Source organism: Harmonia axyridis, chromosome 6 (genome assembly GCF_914767665.1).
Source record: "Harmonia axyridis chromosome 6, icHarAxyr1.1, whole genome shotgun sequence".
In the NCBI taxonomy this organism is placed as follows: Eukaryota; Metazoa; Arthropoda; class Insecta; order Coleoptera; family Coccinellidae; genus Harmonia; species Harmonia axyridis.
This window is the reverse complement of record NC_059506.1, coordinates 31839818-31861363: the sequence shown is the minus strand read 5'-3', so window position 1 is coordinate 31861363 and position 21546 is coordinate 31839818. Positions and strand designations below refer to the sequence as shown.

The following is a 21546-nucleotide window of genomic DNA, read 5'->3' as shown; positions in this document are numbered from 1 at the left end:
ATCTTGAATTTTAGTATTCATTGTTATAGTCGTAGATAAAGTATAGTATTCAACTTGCGGTAATAGTCATAACTCACTTGATGAATTACAGCACGAGCCGCAGGCGAGTGCTGCAAACTTCATCTGCGGGAGTTATGACCTACATTACCGCTCGTTGAATAATATACTATTATCAATAATCGAACATAGGCTGAACTGTACTAGAAAAATCAGTCTCTATGTCACTTATCCTTATAATTTCATCTGTTATGTCAGCTGAACAGTCAGCGACATTATTGCTGTCTTCTTCTTCAGCAGAATAAATCGAATATCTTCGATGGTCATTCATTTCCTAAAAAAACCCAAAATGACTCCATCAACTTACCCGTAAAGCTCAACCTAGTTCGCCACTGAAACAAAACCGGATCAACTCAATAATACGTCATGTCTTCTCTCGCCATAGAAAAAACTTCCATCGAACAGGAAATTGGAAGCAATGAGGAAATCCCATTCTCTGCTCCGTGAGAACATAGATCTACCGGTGCGGTTGTAGCTACGTCGAGACAAGCTGAGCCGTTCATGTCCTCGAGGGGGGGCAGCAACCAGGAACACCGTCCCACCTTGAGCCTTCGATTTGATAGACTCCGCAGCCAACTCGGAATAACGATTCTTGTTATCGCATTAGGGCAGACAGGGGGGGACGTGAGTGCAGTGCTTACAGCAGTTCGATAGAGTTATGTCAAGGGGAGGAGTTCGATGGTCCCGGTAGACATAGACTATTGCCGGAAGGAAGAGCTGAACACAGACTTTAGACGACGTTTGTCAATTGTGGTCTTTGTTTTTGGATTTATAACTGTTCGGGAATGCGGGACGAAATTACGTCTTGAGTTTTTTGGTTTGACCTGTTGGTAATTCAGGTGCGTCATAGTTGAAATCAGCACAAATATACCAGAATTTTTTTTGGTAGTATCATTATTCCTTATTTGACTTTATACATGCACTGTTCTTCTTCCCCATTCAACCGTCGTTTTGCAATAGATTGCTGTAGTGATAAGTGGTAGTCGAAATAAAAAGATCGTAGATGTCATACAATAAAATTAAGTATTTGTAAACGCCATCGAAATATTAGTCGATTTGTGTCTGCATCATAAAGTTATTCTCGATAAAACATGTCAGCTTACGAGCCAAATTCACGTCATTCGCGGGAGGTTTTTTCTGCTTTGATAAGAAGAAATCTGCGGCTGAGGTTCATCAAATACCCTCAAATAGCTGGTAGGTCGCTTTTAGTGAAATAACTGGCCAAGAATGGGTTCATTTCGATAATCTCAAGCGCAGAAAATCATGAGGATAACCCGGCCATGCATCCACGTCGACGGCCAAACCGAATATTCATGGTTTCAAGGTCATGCCTCAGTATTTGGTGGGACTAGCTCGGCGTAGTGTATTATGAGTTGTTAAAAGTGGCTTAAACAATCACAGGCAATCGTTTTCGAAAGCGATTAATGTGTTTGAGGTGAGCATTGAAAGATCTTTTGCATATTTAAGTGCTTTAAGAATCTTTTTTTTTAACAAATTTAACATTGTTCAATAAATTGTATCAGTGTGTTAGGAATTAATTGCACCTAACTTCGAGGAATTGCATTTGTGCATTACTAAATTTAACTTGAATACACAGGTCATGCATCAGTCTGATTCTTTAAGATTTATCCACTACATTTTGAGAAAAGAAAAATTTACTTTAAAGATAAAAATGAAAAAATTTCCAATTTGCATGATTAACTGTAGACAAACGCCTGAATAACCTTACATTTTCCAGACCAGACCAAAACTCTTCCTGTACCGATCTTGGAAAGAACGCATCGAAAAAAACTTCCACCCTATATATCTCTTCACCCCAAATTGCGGGGGCGCTTCGAATTCTCCATTTTTCCCTACCGGAATCGAAACCGGATAATCTCTACGGTAACAAACACCATTATTCAGGGTTGGCCATCGATTACGAAGAAAAAGGCCATTTTAAGCTTCCTAAGTGTTGGTTTTATGGCTTCTGGACGCGACCGTCGAGCTCCCCGACTTCATTTTTTAAATAAACTCTAATTTAAGAGAGTTATGGGGGTGGGACGTGCTTTCAAGCAGTAAATTCTATCGGTTTCGTTGCTACCCTCCCGGTCCGATAAGTCAAAATTTGCAAACTATAAAAAGGGGCCACTGATTTAGTCGGAAGAAATACGGTTCGGTGAGAAGCCTGGTTTCTGGAAAGATTTCAGTCAATAAGTTACGGGCCCAGGCAGGAAAAACACATTTTTTCTTGATAATTCTATTTTATTCGTTAGTATAGCCACCTTTCTAAAGTAAAGAACATAGATAGAGGAAGTATACGCATTTTTTACATGTCCCCAACATGGTTAGTTTACGTTGTCGAATTGTGATATATTTTCAAATCCACAATTTTACCATATCGGTCTGAATGTATGTTATATTGAATGAAATATATTTATTTGAGTGATTCCCGATCAAATATGCAAATTTGAATATTCGGAATCCGATGTTTTTCCTAATTGTCGAATTTATAACAAGCAGAATATTTATTATTTTCCGTATCTACCTGCTGAAATCCAAGGTTTGGCAAGTTTTGCTCTCCTAGTGTCATTGATTGTTTCACGTCGTTTGGCGCGCTTGAAGTTTGTTTTCTAAATTTCTGTTTGTTTAGGTATTTATTTCAATATATTTTTAGTTGATATGAAACGTTGATTCTTTATGGGATATAAGAAGTGCATTCTTTGTGGAGAAACTCGCGAATTGAGTGAAATATCGTATCACTTATATGTTTTCATTTCCGCGCGCTTCATGTCAAATTTGATAGTTCATGTTGGGGACTTTGCTTACTTAAAATGACATATGTCCCTCTATCTATGTTCATTACTCTGAAGTTTTCACCAACTGCTTTCCACACAGCTGACGCTCTCTTTGACTCAGGTGTGTAGTGAAGAATCCATGTTTCGTCCACTGTCAGAATCTGTCACGTAGTAGTTTGCAAGTCATTCGGATGTTTGAATGAACACGAAATGCTCGTTTAGCTGCTTCCACTGAGTCCCGTTTCTAACTTAGGTATATGACTGAAAACCAAAATTGCTCAAAATTTCTTTAGCAGGCAAATGAATGCCCAAAACTAACCATTTCTGAATAACGTCCCATTCAAAATGTTAATGTTTCTCATGGTATTGAGTAAAGATGTAATATTGATACCTTCTTGTTGAGTCTTTCATTTCTAGTTTGATTGGTTCCCAATTTCCAAAAATGAAGAAGGAGGTAGCCATGGCAAATCCTGTATAATAGCAGCAGATAATCTCCCAAACGCCAATGGAAACACTCAAGTATTCAAAAGTGAAGCAATTAAACCGATAAGAAAACAACCTTTTATCCCCTAAGCGTGAATGAAGACACAGGCAAGAAAGAATTGTTGAGTTTTACGGTTATGCCGCAAATTTGAACAGGGAAGGAATAAAAATGGTAATCGAGGACTCAGTAGTCCAGTGCAGGGGGTCGACGGGGGGGAGAAATGTTGGCGAAACGGAGGATCAACAAAGACTAACGATAATTAAACAACAGCCGGGTTCAACCCTTCCAGCAATTGGAATCGGGACTCCTTGTTTGACCATTTTGGGAGGAATGCGAAAAAAAAATGTGTCCGACCCCGGCTTTACAATGTGTTTGGTAATTCGAGTGGTAATCAGGAAAATTTTAATTATAAAAGCTTTGTCGTTACCGAAGATTGAGCGTGAGCAAGAACAAAAGGATTCGGGCTCTTCCGTTCCGAGTCAGTGGCGTGCGTTATGAGTTCGGATGAATTAAAATTAAAGCTTGGTGAAAAATATCATGTCAAAGGCGAATTATTGAAATGAATACTTTTTGAGCGATTGTTGCCTGAAGCTATTGCATTTTTATTTCGTCATAATGTTGGTTTTATTCGAATTATGATCCTATGAGGATCGACTCAATGATAAGTCCTCAAATTCGATTCTGAACTTGAAATTTTTAATGAAGTTTCAGATCTCTAATACCACGGTCAAGTTTGTTAATGGGCTTAAATCGAAGAAGTTCCGTGAATATAATCGTTTAAATCACATTATCAGAGAAATCAGAGAAAATTCAAGAAGATAAGAAAAAATTGAAAATATCCAACATTTACACGACAACAGATACGATCTGGTTGAGATTTTGTGTGTATATTAAGAATAACAATTTCAAGCTTCGTGTGGATTCTGTGCCTATATACAGGGTGAGTCTTTCAACCGGAGTTTCCTGAGGTCAAAGGAAACACTTTTCGCCTTCACCATTTTTTCCTAATCGACTCGGTTGAAAAGGTACAGGCTGTTGAAAATCCATGAAAAATTAATTTTTATTTATACAAATGGGATAGGAGGAATCAGCTGAGCTGATTCCAAAAATGTTTCACATGTTGATTCCAATTGATACAGGGTGGACAAAAATACAATTGTTTTCTGTGTGCTCATAAAATAACGCGTAACATTCTTTATTATTTAAATAAACAATATTATCAAAAATACTTATTGTCTATCGGCAATTGGTTTGAATAAAACACCCTGTAGTTCGTTACATTTTAGATTAATAAAAATGAGCTGTTTCCAAACATGTTTGGTACTTGTGATCTAGCAGACAGAATATGAAAGGAATTATTAGTTTTGTGTGTGCTCATAAAGTAACGCGTAACATTCTTTATTAGTTAAATTAACAATATTATCAAAAAGACTTATTGTCTGGCGGCAATAAACAAATAATGACATTTCACAAAAAACTAGACGACTATGTTTTTTTTTGAATTGATAAGGAATAATTCCTTTCATATTCTGTCTGCTAGACCACAAGTACCAAACATGTTTGGAAACAGCTCATTTTTATTAATCTAAAATGTAACGAACTACAGGGTGTTTTATTCAAACCAATTGCCGATAGACAATAAGTATTTTTGATATTTTTGATTTTTGATTGTTTATTTAAATAATAAAGAATGTTACGCGTTATTTTATGAGCACACAGAAAACAATTGTATTTTTGTCCACCCTGTACCAATTGGAATCAACATGTGATACATTTTTGGAATCAGCTCAGCTAGTGTAATCGGAAAATTGAGACAAAATGGTGGTGTTTCATTTAAAAAAATGACGGTGACGAAAGTAATTCACCCTGTATATTAGATGATTATTTTAAAATACGGTAAATTAAAATCAAAAATCGACGTGTTTCAGGATTATTTCTAAAAATGGTCTGTTAAACTGAAAATGAATTTGTTCCATACTTTACACACAGTGTATACTCTTGATTAACTGGCATAACCTACACAGAACAAAAATGACATAGGAAAAGTCTTATGCGAAATAAACCATCGACTCAAAAAAAAAGCCAATAACTTCGGCACGCCACTGGAAGTGATACATATCTCCGACATGCACATAACTCCCTGCCCTTTCTCTCTGAACACCGGCGGTAAAATTCGTGGCTTCTTTCCATTTATATCGTTATTATTTATCGGACCGCTTGTCAGATTCATACCTCTTTCATTACCGTGGACGCGTCGCGTAACAAAAGTATATTTCACTTTTATAGAACGACGTCGCGACGTCGACGTCGTCCCTTTGTTACCGCCCGTTTGATATCGGGTAGCGTTTGATCTTTTTCCACAAAAGAAAACGTAGTCTGATGCCGATACGCCGCGCGCGGATATTTTTAGGGAGAGGGGGGGGGGGATCAAATTGGACGGACGGAACGGAATTGAATAATGATGGTCTTTGGCCGTGGGTTAATATACGTAGTCGGAAATATTATTGGCTTGTTGAAATTGGAGATACTCGGATAAAAGAAACGGGGATGAAAAAAGAAAAAATTAAATTGAATGAATTGATATTGATTAACTTTTACTTCAGTGGAAACAACGATGGGGGGAATGACCTGTAGGCATGGAAGATTCTTGATTTCTTAATTTGATCGTCGGATTGAATTTGGGAAACGACACAAAATTCACGTCGCTGATAAACTAAAATCGATTATAACAGGCCAATTGAAAAGTTGACGGTCTACAATAGTAAAACAAATTTTTTTGGCAAAATTCGTTTTTATTATTCAACATAGTTGTCTTCGAGGGAGATACAGCGATTATAGTGATCTTCCAACTTTTCGATACCATTTTTGTAGTACGATTTTTCTTTTGCTTCAAAATAGGCCTCAGTTTCGGCGATTACTTCTTTATTGGCGCTAAATTTGTTTCCAGCGAGCATTCTTTTGAGGTCTGAGAACAGGAAAAAGTCGCCGGGGGCCAGATCTGGCGAATGCGGTGGATGCAGAAGCAATTCGAAGCCCAATTCATGCAATTTTGCCATTGTTTTCATTGATTTGTGACACGAAGCATTGTTTTGAGAGAACAGCATCTTTTTTTCTTCAAATAGGGCCTTTTTTGAAGATTTTATCCTCTAAAAGATCCAATAACCTTATACAATAATAATCGCTGATGATAGTCTGACCCTTTCGGAGGTAATCAATGAATATTATTCCTTGCGCATCCCAGAGTACTGATGTCATAACCTAGCCAGCTGACTGTTGCGTTTTTCCTCGCTTTGGATTCGGTTCAACGTGTGCAGTCCACTCAGCTGACTGTCGATTGGACTCCAGAGTGAAATGATGGAGCCATGTTTCATCCATTGTCACATATCGACGCAAAAATTCAGGTTTATTGCACTTAAACAGTTTCAAACACTGCTCAGAATCATTAACACCTTGTTACTTTTGATCGTTGTGAGATCGCGTGGTACCCATTTTGCACACAGCTTTCTCATGTACAAATATTCGTGAATGATATGATGTACACGTTCAGATGATATCTTCACAATGTCTGCAATCTCGATCATTCTGCATCACAAATGTCTAAGCTACAAATTATAGGCATTCAATCAATTTCATAAACTTAACTGTCTTTAAAATGACAAATTATTGAATGACTATTCTTTTCAATGCTGACTCGACATTTTGAACTTTTTCATGCAGTTGAAATTTGTGCAAAAACGTTTAGGGCATACGTTATATAATAAATTAGAGGCGTGAATAAACTCTCCTCCGATCCTGCCAAAAAGAAGAAGAACTCTATGATCGATAACGTAAATTCGGAGACTGACGTTCAAACCCGCCACAAGCAGTCTAAGGTAAAGTACGAGGGTAAACAACGTCATGTTCACCAATTTCACAAGTCTATCCATCATACGACCCTGTGTCCGTCCCTGACAAGACCTCATTCATATTTAAAGAATGTTCGCCGGCTGGCTTGGGCCTACTTAACACGAGTATCGCTTTAATACCACTCTTGTCAAAGTGACAAGAGCACAAATCGTTTGATGTTCGTGACCCTTTATTTATACTGGCTATTTTTAACGTGTTTATGTCTTCATCCTATATGGGTTTTTTTCGGTAATAAAAATCGATTTATTCATTTAGGAGCTTTTACGAGTTACTCTGGAAATCGTTATTGGAAATTGAATTGATTGTCCGGATATGTTGACTCGATCAAAAGTTTATTTAGAGGTATTGTGGCGTACAATGGCTTTTTGTTCGTGTTTGATGTTGGCAGGACTGGTATAGCTTGATTTTAGGCTGTTTCTATTCAAATTTACATATCAGTCGACTGTGTCGGTTTTTTTTATGGAAATTGAAATTGACATAATTCAAGTTCTTTGGATGTTCAGTCCAAGCGAAGACCGTCTGTCATTTAGTTTTTTTACTGTGATTCATTTGCCGGTTCTCCTCAAGTGTATTTTACGATTTCTCGAAAGGGATAAAGGTATATTAACGAAAAACACTTAGGAGGTTGCTGGCGTGAAGTCAGGAGCTTTTGAGTGCTCGTTCATTCATGTGCAAATTGCAAATTGTATTTGGGATAGGGTTTTTCAATAGTAATCTTACAATTTTGAATGGTTTTAATACCAACGCTAAGTTTTATTTCAATAGATTTTGCAATTTAAAAATTTTAGAATTTGTCAATTCATCGTTTGCCATTGGTCGGGATGCGGATGCGCGTATCTAAATTAGGAAAAAGAGAGAATTTTCCGAAAGATTTTCAAGAATTATCGAGTCTTCAAGAAAGATACGTAACTTGTTTTAGATTTCAGCCATTACTAGTATAATTTGAGATTTAGAATTCAATTTATCGGCGAGATTTGTGTCGGGATTCTCGCATTAGGAATGAACATAAAAAAGCGTTAAAATATAGACGAAAGTGACCTTGTCCACATGGGACAATCCTTGTTACGAAAGACCAATCCATCACATTATTATGAACTTTGAAATATCCCGTCGATTCCTGTAAAATAACAGACTGACGTGTATAATGCTCGATTCTGAAAAGCATCGACATTGAAAAATCCACAAAACCTCCTACCATACTAATCCCACAATGTCACTCTGCTAAATAACAAATGACCGGAATCAATGGAATATTTCATTTTCGATCAGATTTCGTTCGAATCAGTTCCATTGGGTTAAAAACGAATTTCACCCGAAATGTTATCGACTCGTTCTTCATGCCAATCGGAATTCCATTTCGAGTGACAATCGGAAATATGTTCTATTCCACACATACGGAGTAGTGGTCGAATGCAAATTATATGAGCGTACATATTTCAAATGTTATTGTTACGACCCATTTATAGGTTTAGCGATATAATGAAAATTTTATTCGGATGTTTTCAGAGCAGATTTCGAACCGTCAGTAATATGGCCTAATTTACGACCTCATCTGTCATTGTTTGTTTGGCTTCGATATCAAATCGGGGTTTCATATTTAGGTCAACAATATTCGAAACGGTTTTTAAAGTATCAAGCAAACAGAACTTCGTACCACTTTTTTTATACAGAGTTTAGTTATTCATGTGAGAACATATTTAGCTTCTAAGCAATCTAATTAATTTAATCATCTACATAGTCGTACAACTTTGCTTCCGCCGTTTTTTCCGAAATTCGAGTCTTCAAAGTATTTTTCATCGCTGGCCATTACTTTGTCCCATCTTTCGGGAAACTAACGAATCCCGCGTTGAAAAACTGGTCATCTTTTGAAGCGATCCACGAATCGATCCAATTTTTTACTTCTTCATAAGACCAGAAGTGCTGGTCACTCAGGCCTTGTACCATTGATCGAAACAAGTGATAGTCTGAGAGAGTAACGTCTGAAGAATACGGCGAGTGGGGTAGGACTTTCCATTCCAACGTTTCCAAGTATGTCTTGACCACTTTCGCAACATGGGGTCGAGCATTATCATGCTGTAAAATCACTTTATCATGTCTCTCGTGTTATTGCGGCCGTTTGTCTTCCAATGCTCTGCCCAAACGCATTAATTGCGTTCGATAACGATCACCTGTGATTGTTTCACTCGGTTTTAACAACTCATAATACACTACACCGAGCTGGTCTCATCAAATACTGAGCATGACCTTGGAACCGTGGATACTCGGTTTGGCCGTCGAAGTGGAAGCATGGCCAGAATGTAGCCATGGTTTTCTGAGCTTGGGATTGTTGTAACAAACCCATTGTTCGTCTTCAATTACAATGCGATGCAGAAATCCTTTCCGTCTTTGCCTTGCAAGCAGCTGTCCACAAGCAAACAAACGCCGTTCAACATATCTCTGCTTCAACTCGTACGGCACCCAATTTCCTTGTTTCTGAATCATTCCCATGACTTTCGGGTGTTTTGAAATGGCTTGTTGCATCACTCCCAATGATCCTGCCAATTCTTGTTGCGTTTGAAACGAGTTTTGATCAAGTAATGCCTTAAATTCTGCATCTTCGAAAACCTTCTCTCTTCCACGCTGGTCTTTGACGTCAAAATCGCCGTTCTTGAAAGGTTGAAACATCTTTCGAAACGTTCTTTCACTGATAGCGGCCTGACCATAGGTATTTGAGAGCATTCGATAAGCCTCAGCCGCAGGTTTCTTCATATTGAAGTATAAAATTAAAACCTTCCGCAAGTGACGAGATTTTGGCTCGTAAGCTGACATGTTTAATCGAGAATAACTTGAAGATGTAGACAAAAATCGACTAATATAATATATGTATGTTATGTATAGTATAGAAAGTATAATTACCGGGGAACTGTTGTCAACAAAAATAACGATAGCTCTGAAGAAATCTGGATCAGAGTGGAAAAAGCTAGAACCACATTTACTAAAATGGAAAAGATATTCTGTGGACGAGATCTGAGCCTTAAACTTAAAATTCGCCTTGTACGATGTTACGTGGTGTCAATTCTCTTCTACGGAATGGAAGCGTGGACATTGAAGAAGATCGATACCAGAAGGATAGAAGCATTTGAGATGTGGATGTACCGTAGGATACTAAGAGTATCGTGGACAGAGAGAGTAACGAATGTGGAGATCTTGCGGAAGATGCAGAAAGAGAAAGAATGAATACTGACTATTAAAAAGCGCAAACTGCAATACCTGGGTCATATTATGAGGGGAGATTGATAGCAGTAGCTGCAGCTTATTGTCCAGGGAAAGGTAATGGGCAAAAGATCAATAGGAAGAACAAGAAACTCATGGTTGAAGAAGAAGAGAATGGTACAATTGCAACAACTGCCAATTGTTTAGATCTGCAGTATCGAGAATAGGCATAGCTTTGATGATAGTCAAACTTCAGAACGAAGACGGCACCTGAAGAAGAAGATTGCGACTACCACCTACCACTGCAGCCATCTATTGCAAAACGGCTGAAGCAAAGTCTTAAACACCTAATACAATACCAGGAAACTTAACCTCATACTTCTCGAGTAGAAAGAAAATTTTCTGCGAACAACTTTCGAATAATGAGCGAAACAACACAAGAGCCAACTCCGCACTTTAGGCCGAGTTCCCGAGGCCAAATTCCCGTAAACACAACGCGTCTCCCAGAAAGTTCCTGAAGAGGTCATTACATCCTGCGGGCGAATACATTCCGCCCTAGTTAACCCATAAAAAAGATAGAGGACAGGCCGACCGGCCGTCTCAAAGACGTCATAACGCACCGTAATGGCGGCCGTAAAGAAATCACTGACAAAGTACAAGTTTTAACAAGTGCACACGGGAACCGGAAATTGCAGAGTGGGCGACCAGGCCGTTGTCGGATGTTGCTTTGTCGAAGGAGAAATCGATATCGTTAACGAGCCGGCCGATTCTTAAGATCTCGTCTCGGGAGCGTCTTAAACCCGCGAGGATGCTGTGAACCAAATGGTCAGACATGAGGGAAATGTCGATTTGGGTTTCTTTGTTCTCGCGTTTTGATGGACAGATGTGTGTGATAGAAATGTGTTGGATAAGTGGAGTCCTAGATGAGAAAGAAAGATCTAAAACGACTTACAACGGGTCTGATAAAACTTTCGATCAACTCGTTGATTGTAGTTTTAAAGCTACAGAGTGAGTCATAAACGTGTACCGAGCTTTCTGGGGGTGATAGTACATTGAAAAATAAGTATAGTTTGATGAATAAACTCATGGCAAAAATGTATATTAAAGTAGATATATGCTCCCTCAGAGTAATGAACATAGATAGAGGGAGCATATGTCATTTTCAGTAAGCAAATTTTGTCCTCAACATGAAATATCAAATTTGACATGAGGCACGCGGAAATGAAAGCATTTCAGTGAAACTGTATTTCATTCAATTCGCGAGTTTCTCCACAAAGAACGCACTTCTTATGTCGCATAGTGAATCAAAATTTTATATTAACTCAAAATATATTGAAATAAAAATCCTAAATATATCAGAAATTCAGAAAACAAACTTCAAACGCGAAAAACGACGTGAAACAACCGATGACAATAGTAGAGCAAAATTTGCCGAAACTTGGATTTCAGCAGATAGATACAGAAAATAATAAATATTCTGCTTATTATAAATTCGACAATTAGGAAAAATATTGGATTCAAAATATTCAAATTTGAATATTTAATGGGGAATCACTCAAATAAATATATTTCATTCAATATAACATACATTCATAACGATATAGTAAAATTGTGAATTTGAAAATATATCACAATCCTACAACGTAATCTAACCATGTTCGGGACATGTACAAATTGCGTATCCTCTCTATCTATGTTTATTACTCTACGATATCGACCTAATAAGATTAGGTGATCACAAAACAACACCGAACTAAAACGCCAAATCGCAAAAACACAAAATAATCATTTCGCAAAAGGCCAATTTAGCTACACCCATTCCGTTGATTCAAAACCACTCAATCAGCAATTAAAACATACAAAATAACAAAAGCGAATTACGCAAAACGGATGGCAGTGTACGTTCCAAAATTCGTCCATTCACACAAACTAATAACGACGCAACCCAAAAATGATTCAATTGCCAGAGAATGTTTCAGCGCGCAGAGGCCTCTTCAAAGTTATTTATATGTACATCCAAAACCTGTCCACCGAAAATGAATAATAGCGAACGAAATGTATTTAAGCCGGCCAAAACAATGGATATGTCTCTTGTGGAATATGATTCATTTCACTCACGGCCTGCACCCTTCGTTTTGTCCCTTCTGGAAAATAGGGCGATTGGCCAAAATGATTTGTAATGCTGTTAATCTGGGTTTCATTGAAATTCATCATATATGCGTAATCTCGAAGGATATGATGAGAATTGTTATAGTGCAGATGTTCGTATGGATCCGATTACAATTTGTTTGGAAGGGAAAAAAATCGGGGAAAAACCTTGATGTGAAATAAGATCTTCTTCTCCTAACTCTTCACTGCTTCCTTGTCCTTCGTTCCTAGAGAACTAATTTGCCACTACATATTACATCCAGACCGAAAAATAGCTGGTTGATCGTCTTCTGTTCGTGCAGCTGGAGGGTGTACGGTCATCTGAATTTATACCCACTTCTGGGATACTTCAGGGCTCTAACCTTGGGCCACTCCTATTTATTTTGTTTGTGAATCATCTGATGGATGATCTTGATTGTTCGCGAAGGATTTAAAATTATAGTATGAAATTCAGTCACTGGAATACTGTGTTCAACTTCAGCTCGAGCTGGATAGTGTTGCCAAATGGTGTGAGGATAATCTTTTGAGTTTGAATATTTCAAAGTGCAAAGTGTTGTTACCTACACAAAAAAAATAAATATGCTGAGTTGTGAGTATTTCGTCGGGGATTAAGTTTTATCTCGTATTGATGGAGTCAAAGATCTTGGTGTGGTTTTTGATCGGAAGTTTACTTTATTTCCACATATCTGCCAACTTATTTCATCTGCTTCGAAAAGATATGGATTCATTGCTCGCAATGGCAAATATTTCAGTTATACTTGAACATTTTTGAGTCGCTTTCATTCCCTCATCCGAAGCAAGTTGGAGTATGGCAGCATTATTTGGCATCCTCTTTATTTTGCCATCAATAGCACCTTGAGGCCGTTCAGTGGAGTTTTTTGAAGGTCTTATTTTGGAGGGAGGATTCGACGATGGTGCATTGTTTAGTCGACTCAGTGTGGTTTCGCTGCGAGATAGGAGAGGAATATTGTGTCTCAGATTCCTATACCAACTACTGCACAACAGTATTGATAGTCTACTTCTTCTGGCTGCTTTGAGATTTGGTGTTCCAAGACTTGCTTCCCGTGCGGTGGAGTTATTCCACTTGGTGACACCGAGGACCAATTCTTTGATGCAGTCCCCCATTTGGTTCATAGAGTCTACTTTGAACCCAGTTGCGAGAGAGTGTGACATTCACTTTGATTCATTGGCGTATATTGCCGATAAATATGTTATAGGATTAGGTTGAGTGTTGTTGGATGCGTATATTATTGTATTTTTGGTATACGGTTATTTCCTTGCTCTTGAAATATATTAATTCTCAGTATTTATTTTTAGTGTGTTACGTATAGAAACTTATTTATATTGTTGTGACTCAATATTGTCAATTTATTGCTGTATTCTTTTTTTGTTTTTTTTTCATCTTATTTTTGCGCTGTAGTTCAGTTTTTCTTATTGCTAGGTTTGATTATTTCCTGTTATTCGGTGTTTACCTATTGAAAATGAAGGACTTATTGATATTAACTTCCCAGGTAACCCAGAAGTGATCACAAAGTTTCCTCTAGCGTCGATAGACTCTGAAGCAATATCGTCAATATCTCCAAAACTATATTTCACAATTTATGCACAATCAAACGCTGTTTATAAACCTCAAACTCACTTCAACAACTTCAAATGCCTACCTTCAAAACTATAATCAATTTTTCTTCTTTCCAGATTGCCTGCATCTCCAACTGTACAGAGACTCCAAAGACCGCTACAAGCAAGGCCAGACCAAGGCCTCCCTATCCCTAGAACACTTCCTAGGCCTCGAGTCAGGCTTCACCCTAGACAAGGAATCCCACACAGTAGCCATACTATGCCAGGACGTCGTAGTAGTCCTAGCCTTCGACAACAGAGAGCGCCTCATGCAGTGGCAGGTCAAGCTCAGTTCACACCTGGGTGACGGACCGCACTTCTTGGTACTCATCTCTTCCGCCCCGCCAAAATCCAGAATTCCCCAGGGTCCTGCCAGGTTGCACGTGCAAGAGAGGGGGTTCTGTCTGACGACAGGGGTGCCTCCAAGGATATCCGGTCAGTGGCTCATCAGCAACCTGAGGAGGTATGGAGTGGTGGAGGGGAGGTTCTGTTTCGAGGGTGGGTCCAGATGTGGAAAGGGGGAGGGGCTGCATGTCTTGCTGACGGATCAGGGGGATGAAATAACGAGTACGTTCAAGGTGGCTGCGACCGGTAGCTTGCACAGTTCTAGAAGGAGGCCTGTTTCTAGGAATATGTCAGGTGAGTTTGTGGTAATGTTTTTTTGGGAGAAGGAAAAGGTGTATACTTAGTGGAAAAAGTACTGCTTGTTTTGAGTTGTGTGTGAAATAAAGTATTTTTTCTATTTCATTATCGTAATGAGTTCATTACAGTTCTAAAACAGTGATGTAATGAACTCATTACAGCTCGTTTTCAGTTATATTTTTCGTTTCTTCCAATCCTATCAAATTTCAACAAACGTCAATAATTGTCAATATAATATGATTTGGAAATAGTGAAATGATTTGCAACATTTTTCGCAATTTCTCTCAATTCTGGTAGTGTTAATACAATCCAACCAGCCCAATTTGTCTCCATTTCTCAAACCTCCACTAAATATTCACCACTTCCTATCAAAAACATAAGTTTTCCATGAAGAAACATATTTTATATATCTGATAACCAATCTTCTTATTCTTCCAGTTATGGACAGTCCCCGTCGACCTCCTCTTCGAAGCGATGGACGCGCAGTCCTAGACCTAAGCGAAGGCTCTATGTCCAGGGCAGACTCGCCCTATACGGACCTGGAAAGTAACTACGGCTGTGGAGATAGTATATCAAATGACGGTTGGGGTCCACCTCCTATAGAAAGGTGTATGAGCTGCATCAGCAAACTCGGAGCCTTGTCTAGGTCTTCCACGGCCACCGTACCCATGGGCTTGACGCCTTTCTGGGAGCACACTTGTGATGGTCACTCGATCAGCAGCGGTTCGGACAGCAGTGGATGGAGTCAGACGATAACCAGGCCTCCGGCTAGGCCACCCAAACCTGGCTGTTCGGTTATGAGTCCTACTAAGGCCAATCAAGGTCAACCTAGCTACGATAATTATGACGTACCGAAAATACCATATCCAGTGGTGAGTAACGATTTTGTTTTGCTTTCTGATTCACCAGAACCGTTCTTCTCCTTCTGTCACCTTTGCATCTTCATTCAAGTGGCTAGTTGCTTAAAATAAACCCTGTGAAATGAGCTAGAATGTCAGTTATGACATTCTTACATTACTGGAGTCAAAAAAAAAGTTGATGCTCCATTATACATAGACGTACTACTTTGCTTCCGCCGCTTCTTTCCGAAATTCGAGGCTTTATTGTAAAAAACTGGTTATATATTCATGATTCAAAGTATTGTCTATCGCTGGCCACTATTTTCTACCATCTTTCGGGCAGCGTACGATTTCCGCATTGAAAAAACTGGTCATCTTTCGAAGCGATCCACGAATCGATCCAATTTTTTACTTTATCATAATACCGAAAGTGCTAGTCAGCCAGACCGTGTGCCATTGAATGGAACAAGTGATATTCTGAGAGAGCAACGTCTGGAAATTATTGCGGGTGGTATAAGATTTCCCATTTCAACGTTTCCAAATATGTCTTGACCACTTTCGCAACATGGGGTCGAGCATTGGTCATGCTGTAAAATCACTTTATCATGTCTCCCGTTGTATAGCGGACGTTTGTCTTTCAATACTCGGTTCAAACGCATTAATTGCGTTCAATAACGAACAATTTTGATTGTTTGAGTCGGTTTTAATAACTCATAATACACTACGCCGATCTGGTCCCACCAAATAATGAGCATGACCGTGGAACCCTGAATATTCGATTTGGCCGTCGATGCGAAATCATGGCCGGAATATCCCCATGATTTTCTGCTCTTGGGATTATCGCTATGAACCCTTTTTCCGTCTTCAGTCACAATTCGAAGCAAAAATCCATTCCGTCTTTGCCTTGCAAGCAGCTGTTCAGAAGCAAACAAACGCCGTTCAACATATCTCGGCTTCAAGTCGTACGGCACCCAATTTCCTTCTTTCTGCATCATTCCCATGACGTTTAGGCACTTTGAAATGGCCAATGATCCTGCCAATTCTTGTTGCGTTTGACACAAGTCTTGATCAAGTAATGCTTTCAATTCTGCATCTTCGAAAACCTTCTCTATTCCACCACTGGTCTTTGGCTTCAAAATCACCGTTATTGAAGCGTTGAAACTATTCACGGCGCGTTTTTTCACTAATAGCGGCCTCACCATAGGTATTTGAGAGCATTCCATGAGCCTCTGCCGCAGATTCCTTCATTAATATGAAGGAATCTGTGGTTTTAATTTTCTGCTCTAATAAGCAGAAAATTAAAACCTCCCGCAAATTACGAGAATTTGGCTCTTGAGCTGACATGTTCAATCGAGAATGACACAAATTGACTAATATTTCGATGGTGTTATGTTTATAAATACCTTAGCATATTGTATGACATCTACGATCTATTTATTTTGACTACCACTCACCGCTACCGCCATATATTGCAAAATGGCGGAAGCAGGTTGGAGAAAAACTAATTTCGTATTAAAACTGTTACAATCATCCTACTACAGTCGAATATGCGCCGTTATCTTCGATAGCTTATTGCCAACTAACTTCATAATGCCCTCTCGTAAAAGTTCTGATCCCTATTGGCAAAAAAACTCGGATAACCAATTTTTAGAGGCCTCTATTCAAGCCAAATTTGAACCAACACCTTCCTGGTCGTTTATTCGATATATGTTGCTTAAAATTTCTGTGAGTAACCCATTTGTCATCTTGAGTCACCATCCGCTTCAAAAATGGATCGATTTCTTTGCTGTTTAGTACTCCATTCTCCTAAACAAAGGATCAATGGTTCGATCCCCGGGTCGGAGGACCATAAAATCATTCAAACCCTGTCCAACAATTCTACCTTGAATCCTTCGTCATCCCCTTTGAATCGACAATTTCTTTTTATTCTATTCTCATCTCGTCTCTCCTTTGTTCCAGGAATCAAAAGGCGACGAGCACTACGACACACCAAGGAAGCTCAAGGAATGCATATTCGAAACTGTACAGAAACCCTGCGGCTGCATAGTACGCATCCGCCAACCGGAAGGAGAGAAACAGCCGGAAAGACAACCAGAACGCCACCCTGAAAAACAACCAGATCGTCCATGCGTCTGCCAACGACTAATGTCCTGCTGGACGACCACCGAAGACGTACACGCCCTTTACGCAACTGTAGATAAAAGCAAGAAGTGTCATCGGACGCAACCTACCGCCAGCAACGCAAACTACGCCAACCTAGCACCGCATAACGAAGCCATCGAACGTCCACCGGAAAAGACCCAACCACCAACCATTCCAGCTGCCACCAACTACGAAAACATGGAATTTGCTCAAACGCTTCAGCTCTACGAGAACTCCAAAGAGATCCAGGACAAATGCAGGGATACGTGCGAGAAGTGCGGTCATTCTCAAGAGGATTATCTGATGATGGAGCCGTCCAACAAGCCTGCACAACCACACCCTGGCTACCTCCCGATGTCACCTGCTGTTAAGCAGCGTTTGGAGAAGGTGTTGTCTAATAGTAACCCGAATTTAGGACCAGCCTTAGATCGCTCGAACAAACCTTCAGGGTCTTCCATGTTCCAGGCGAACATCTACCAACGAAAACAAATACTAGACTACACGGATAACCTACAACGAAAGAGATCCAACTCTGCAGATTCCTCCAGCAGATGCGAGGAGACCGAGATGTCTTCACCGACGCCTCCAACGACTTGCCAGTGCAGCCAGCAGATAGCGGTAAGGAGGTCTTCCTCCGTGCCCTGCAAGTCCAACAGGGATTCGTCGAGTTCCAACGATTCAGGTGTATTCGAACTGCCACGCAAGGTTCAATTATGTCCAACTACTCTTCCTAGACGTTCTAAGTCGTCGGATCCGCTTAGGGATCTTAGTTTTCAATTCAACAAGACTGATGGTAAATCTGCCAGTGCCGAGGCCGAGGTTCCTGTCTGTCCTTCGGGATCTACCAGTAGTGGGACGTCTGATATGTCCGATTATTTCGAGACGCTGTCTTTATCCTCGCATAGTTCTAGCGAAGCACCTCCACCTAGCTGTACGCTGAGACCGAGGTCTGGTAACGAGTATCTCAGTCTTCAGAGGCTGATAGCACCGGTCCCGGAGGAACGACACAACTAGTCCGTTATATTTTAAGCAATAAACTTAAACTAGCGTTTAGTACATTATATTTACAGAATATTAAAATTATGTATGTAATCTTTTCTGTATAAAGGTATTTACTTTATAAATAAATTATTATATGATATACAGATTTTTTACTGATCTCATTCTTCAATCCCTGCCTTTATTCTCCATGAAGTTCTGTTGAAATAACAAGAAAGAAAAACAAATGTTGAAAGATGAAACATGAAACAAAAGTGTGAGAATTCTATTACAATACAATTCCTGAAACTTCATATCAACTGAAAATATGAATATGGTATAACTTATTATTTCCAATTTAAATTTATGGCTTACATGAGCTAATACGCTCCTCTGATAATCAATTCAAACTGAGTAGTTATTTCAAAATGCATAGAAAATGTATAGAAACTATAACTCATACAATAACAAGATTGCAAAAATATTTTCTGAAAATCGATTAGTATTGATTGATTTTTATTTGAACCAGTTGGTACGAGATAACAATAGAAAAAAAGCATTTTTTTCAACTGTATTCAGCTGTCTAAAAGCTTTCATCATCAGCTTTACTCTCACTAAAAATACAGAAAAAGCATATGTTTGGTTATGAAAAATAAAATCCTGATTCTCCACACCGTTGTACCTTAACCAACTAGGAAACATCTGAGAAGTTGCAAAAGAAAACCTGAATGAAACCTCAAGATTGGATTGCCTCTAGATTTTAACTAACAGAAAAATTAGAGTAAGATAAATCCAATTAAGTTAAACAGCATAAAAGCAGAATCAGCATTGATTAGAGTGTTCGAATCGGCAACTAAAAGTTGCCGGATAGAGGAAGTCTTGAACATTTTTTTCAATTACAATTCTACTAATTATGGATCCACCCTGAGCTAGAAAATGCTTTGAAGAACCAAGGGCAATGTTGCCGCGCTTTTTTTGTATAGTGAAAGCCATAGATAATTAACTTAATCACTAAGGACATCATTAATAGTTAAATTTGATTTACGACATTAAGACTTTGTACTTACACTTGAGCAATAATCAAAAACTCAAAAAAACTAAGGGATTTTTTATTTATTTGGATGAAAAGTGCACATTTGAGTAGATTTATGAAATCATGATTTGGCGAGTCTTTCTCAAGACAAATTTACGTAGGTGCACCCTCTCCCAGGGGTGTTTTGTGCCGAGATCGCCCCGACTCTTCAGATAGACAAACCATATCTGCCCTCTCACACCCTCTCACACCATCCTGGAGAGGTAACTCTGCTGCAACGCGGCTACCCTTTTTTATCTGCCGGGACTAAGGTAAAGTGCGGTGCGACACCCACCACGCCATCTCTGGGGCAGATAGAGTCACTGCAGTGATTTATTCATATCAACAATATATTATATACAGTGATTTATTCTTGAATTTTTTTTGTACTGATAACAGTATGCACTTTCCGTTGTGTTGATAACACTTCATGCTCACTAACTGTCAAATGTCACCTATCGATTTATAATGACATAATCAATATATCATTATGACAAACATGAGACGCGGGTATATCAATGAAAGACATACCCGTTAATAATGGGAATTATGATTATTGAAGACATGTAATTACCTAACCTATTCACGTTCTGCTAAACCTGGGAGACTTGAAAAAAATAATCATCAACCTCCCATTTCCATATAAAGCTTCTCAGCATTTCGTGCACATACACGAAATACCATCATCATATCACTTCACCATGTACAATTCTAGTGGAATATAATCGGCTCATATAATGGAGAACATAGTTATTGCAGTGTTCAAAGACTTTCTCGTGAACTCAAATATGCAAAATACCCCATCCTGTTTATGCAAATCCACGTCGAAATTACCATGGCAAAGGAGGATTCCGGAATAAACATAATTATTAATTTGTCAGTACTTGCTCTTTGCTTTGCGCATCTCCATGTCTTTATTAATAGGAGTGTAACATACTACGTCTTCCTGAACATCAATGGCTTCCATATTCCCACTTGAATAAAGCCTTTTTATGTTTTATTATTATTATTACAAGGTAAAGAGTTGAGGCCAAGCCTATAAACTCACAAAAATTGAAATATATGAAAAAATACACCGAAACTAAAAAAAATTCATTACAAAAGAAAAAGCAATTCACAGCTCCACAAGTAGCACTCACTCGCGACGAAACCAGATGTCATAGTTGTTTTTAAAAGAGTTCACAGAAACTGAGTTCACCACCGATGAAGGTAAAGAGTTCCAAACGGTAAACACGCGGTTTGTGATGAAGAACTGTCTTTGGGATGTCTTGAAACTTTCCTTCCTCAGCTTGAAAGCGTGACCTCGCAGACGGTCGTCCAGGTTCAACTTGAAGAGACCACTGAGGTCAACTCCAAAAAAGTTGTGAAGAGCACGAAAAGTAATGATGAGATCACCACGCAGCCTCCTGTCATCAAACGTGGACAGATTCATGATGGACAGTCTTTCACCATAACTGGGACGTAAGATGCCGTAGGGCAAGCGAGTTGCCCGACGCTGGACGCTCTCCAACAATGCCGAGTCTCTACTCAATGAAGGACTCCACACAGGGCCAGCAAACTCCAGTATGGGTCTCACGTAGAGTTTGTAAAGGATAGCACAGGTGGAGGGATCACATCTACCAAAAGCTTTCTGAACCATAAATAAAGTTCTTTTGGCCTTGTTTACCGCCTGAAGAATGTGGTCGGACCAGC

The 21546-nt window shown here is 39.1% G+C and overlaps 1 protein-coding gene across 2 annotated transcripts in view; it reads left to right on the top strand.

The window, feature by feature from the left end:
• Positions 1–18945, top strand: part of LOC123682021 — a 594083-nt gene extending 575138 nt beyond the window's left edge. For both annotated transcript variants that reach the window (XM_045620397.1, XM_045620398.1), the window contains 3 exons: positions 14260–14820; positions 15262–15695; positions 17622–18945. In XM_045620397.1, the coding sequence (XP_045476353.1) occupies positions 14260–14820; positions 15262–15695; positions 17622–18818 (2192 nt within the window). In that variant the 3' untranslated portion in view covers positions 18819–18945. The remainder of the gene's footprint in view (positions 1–14259; positions 14821–15261; positions 15696–17621) is intronic.
• Positions 18946–21546: the final 2601 nt, after the last annotated feature.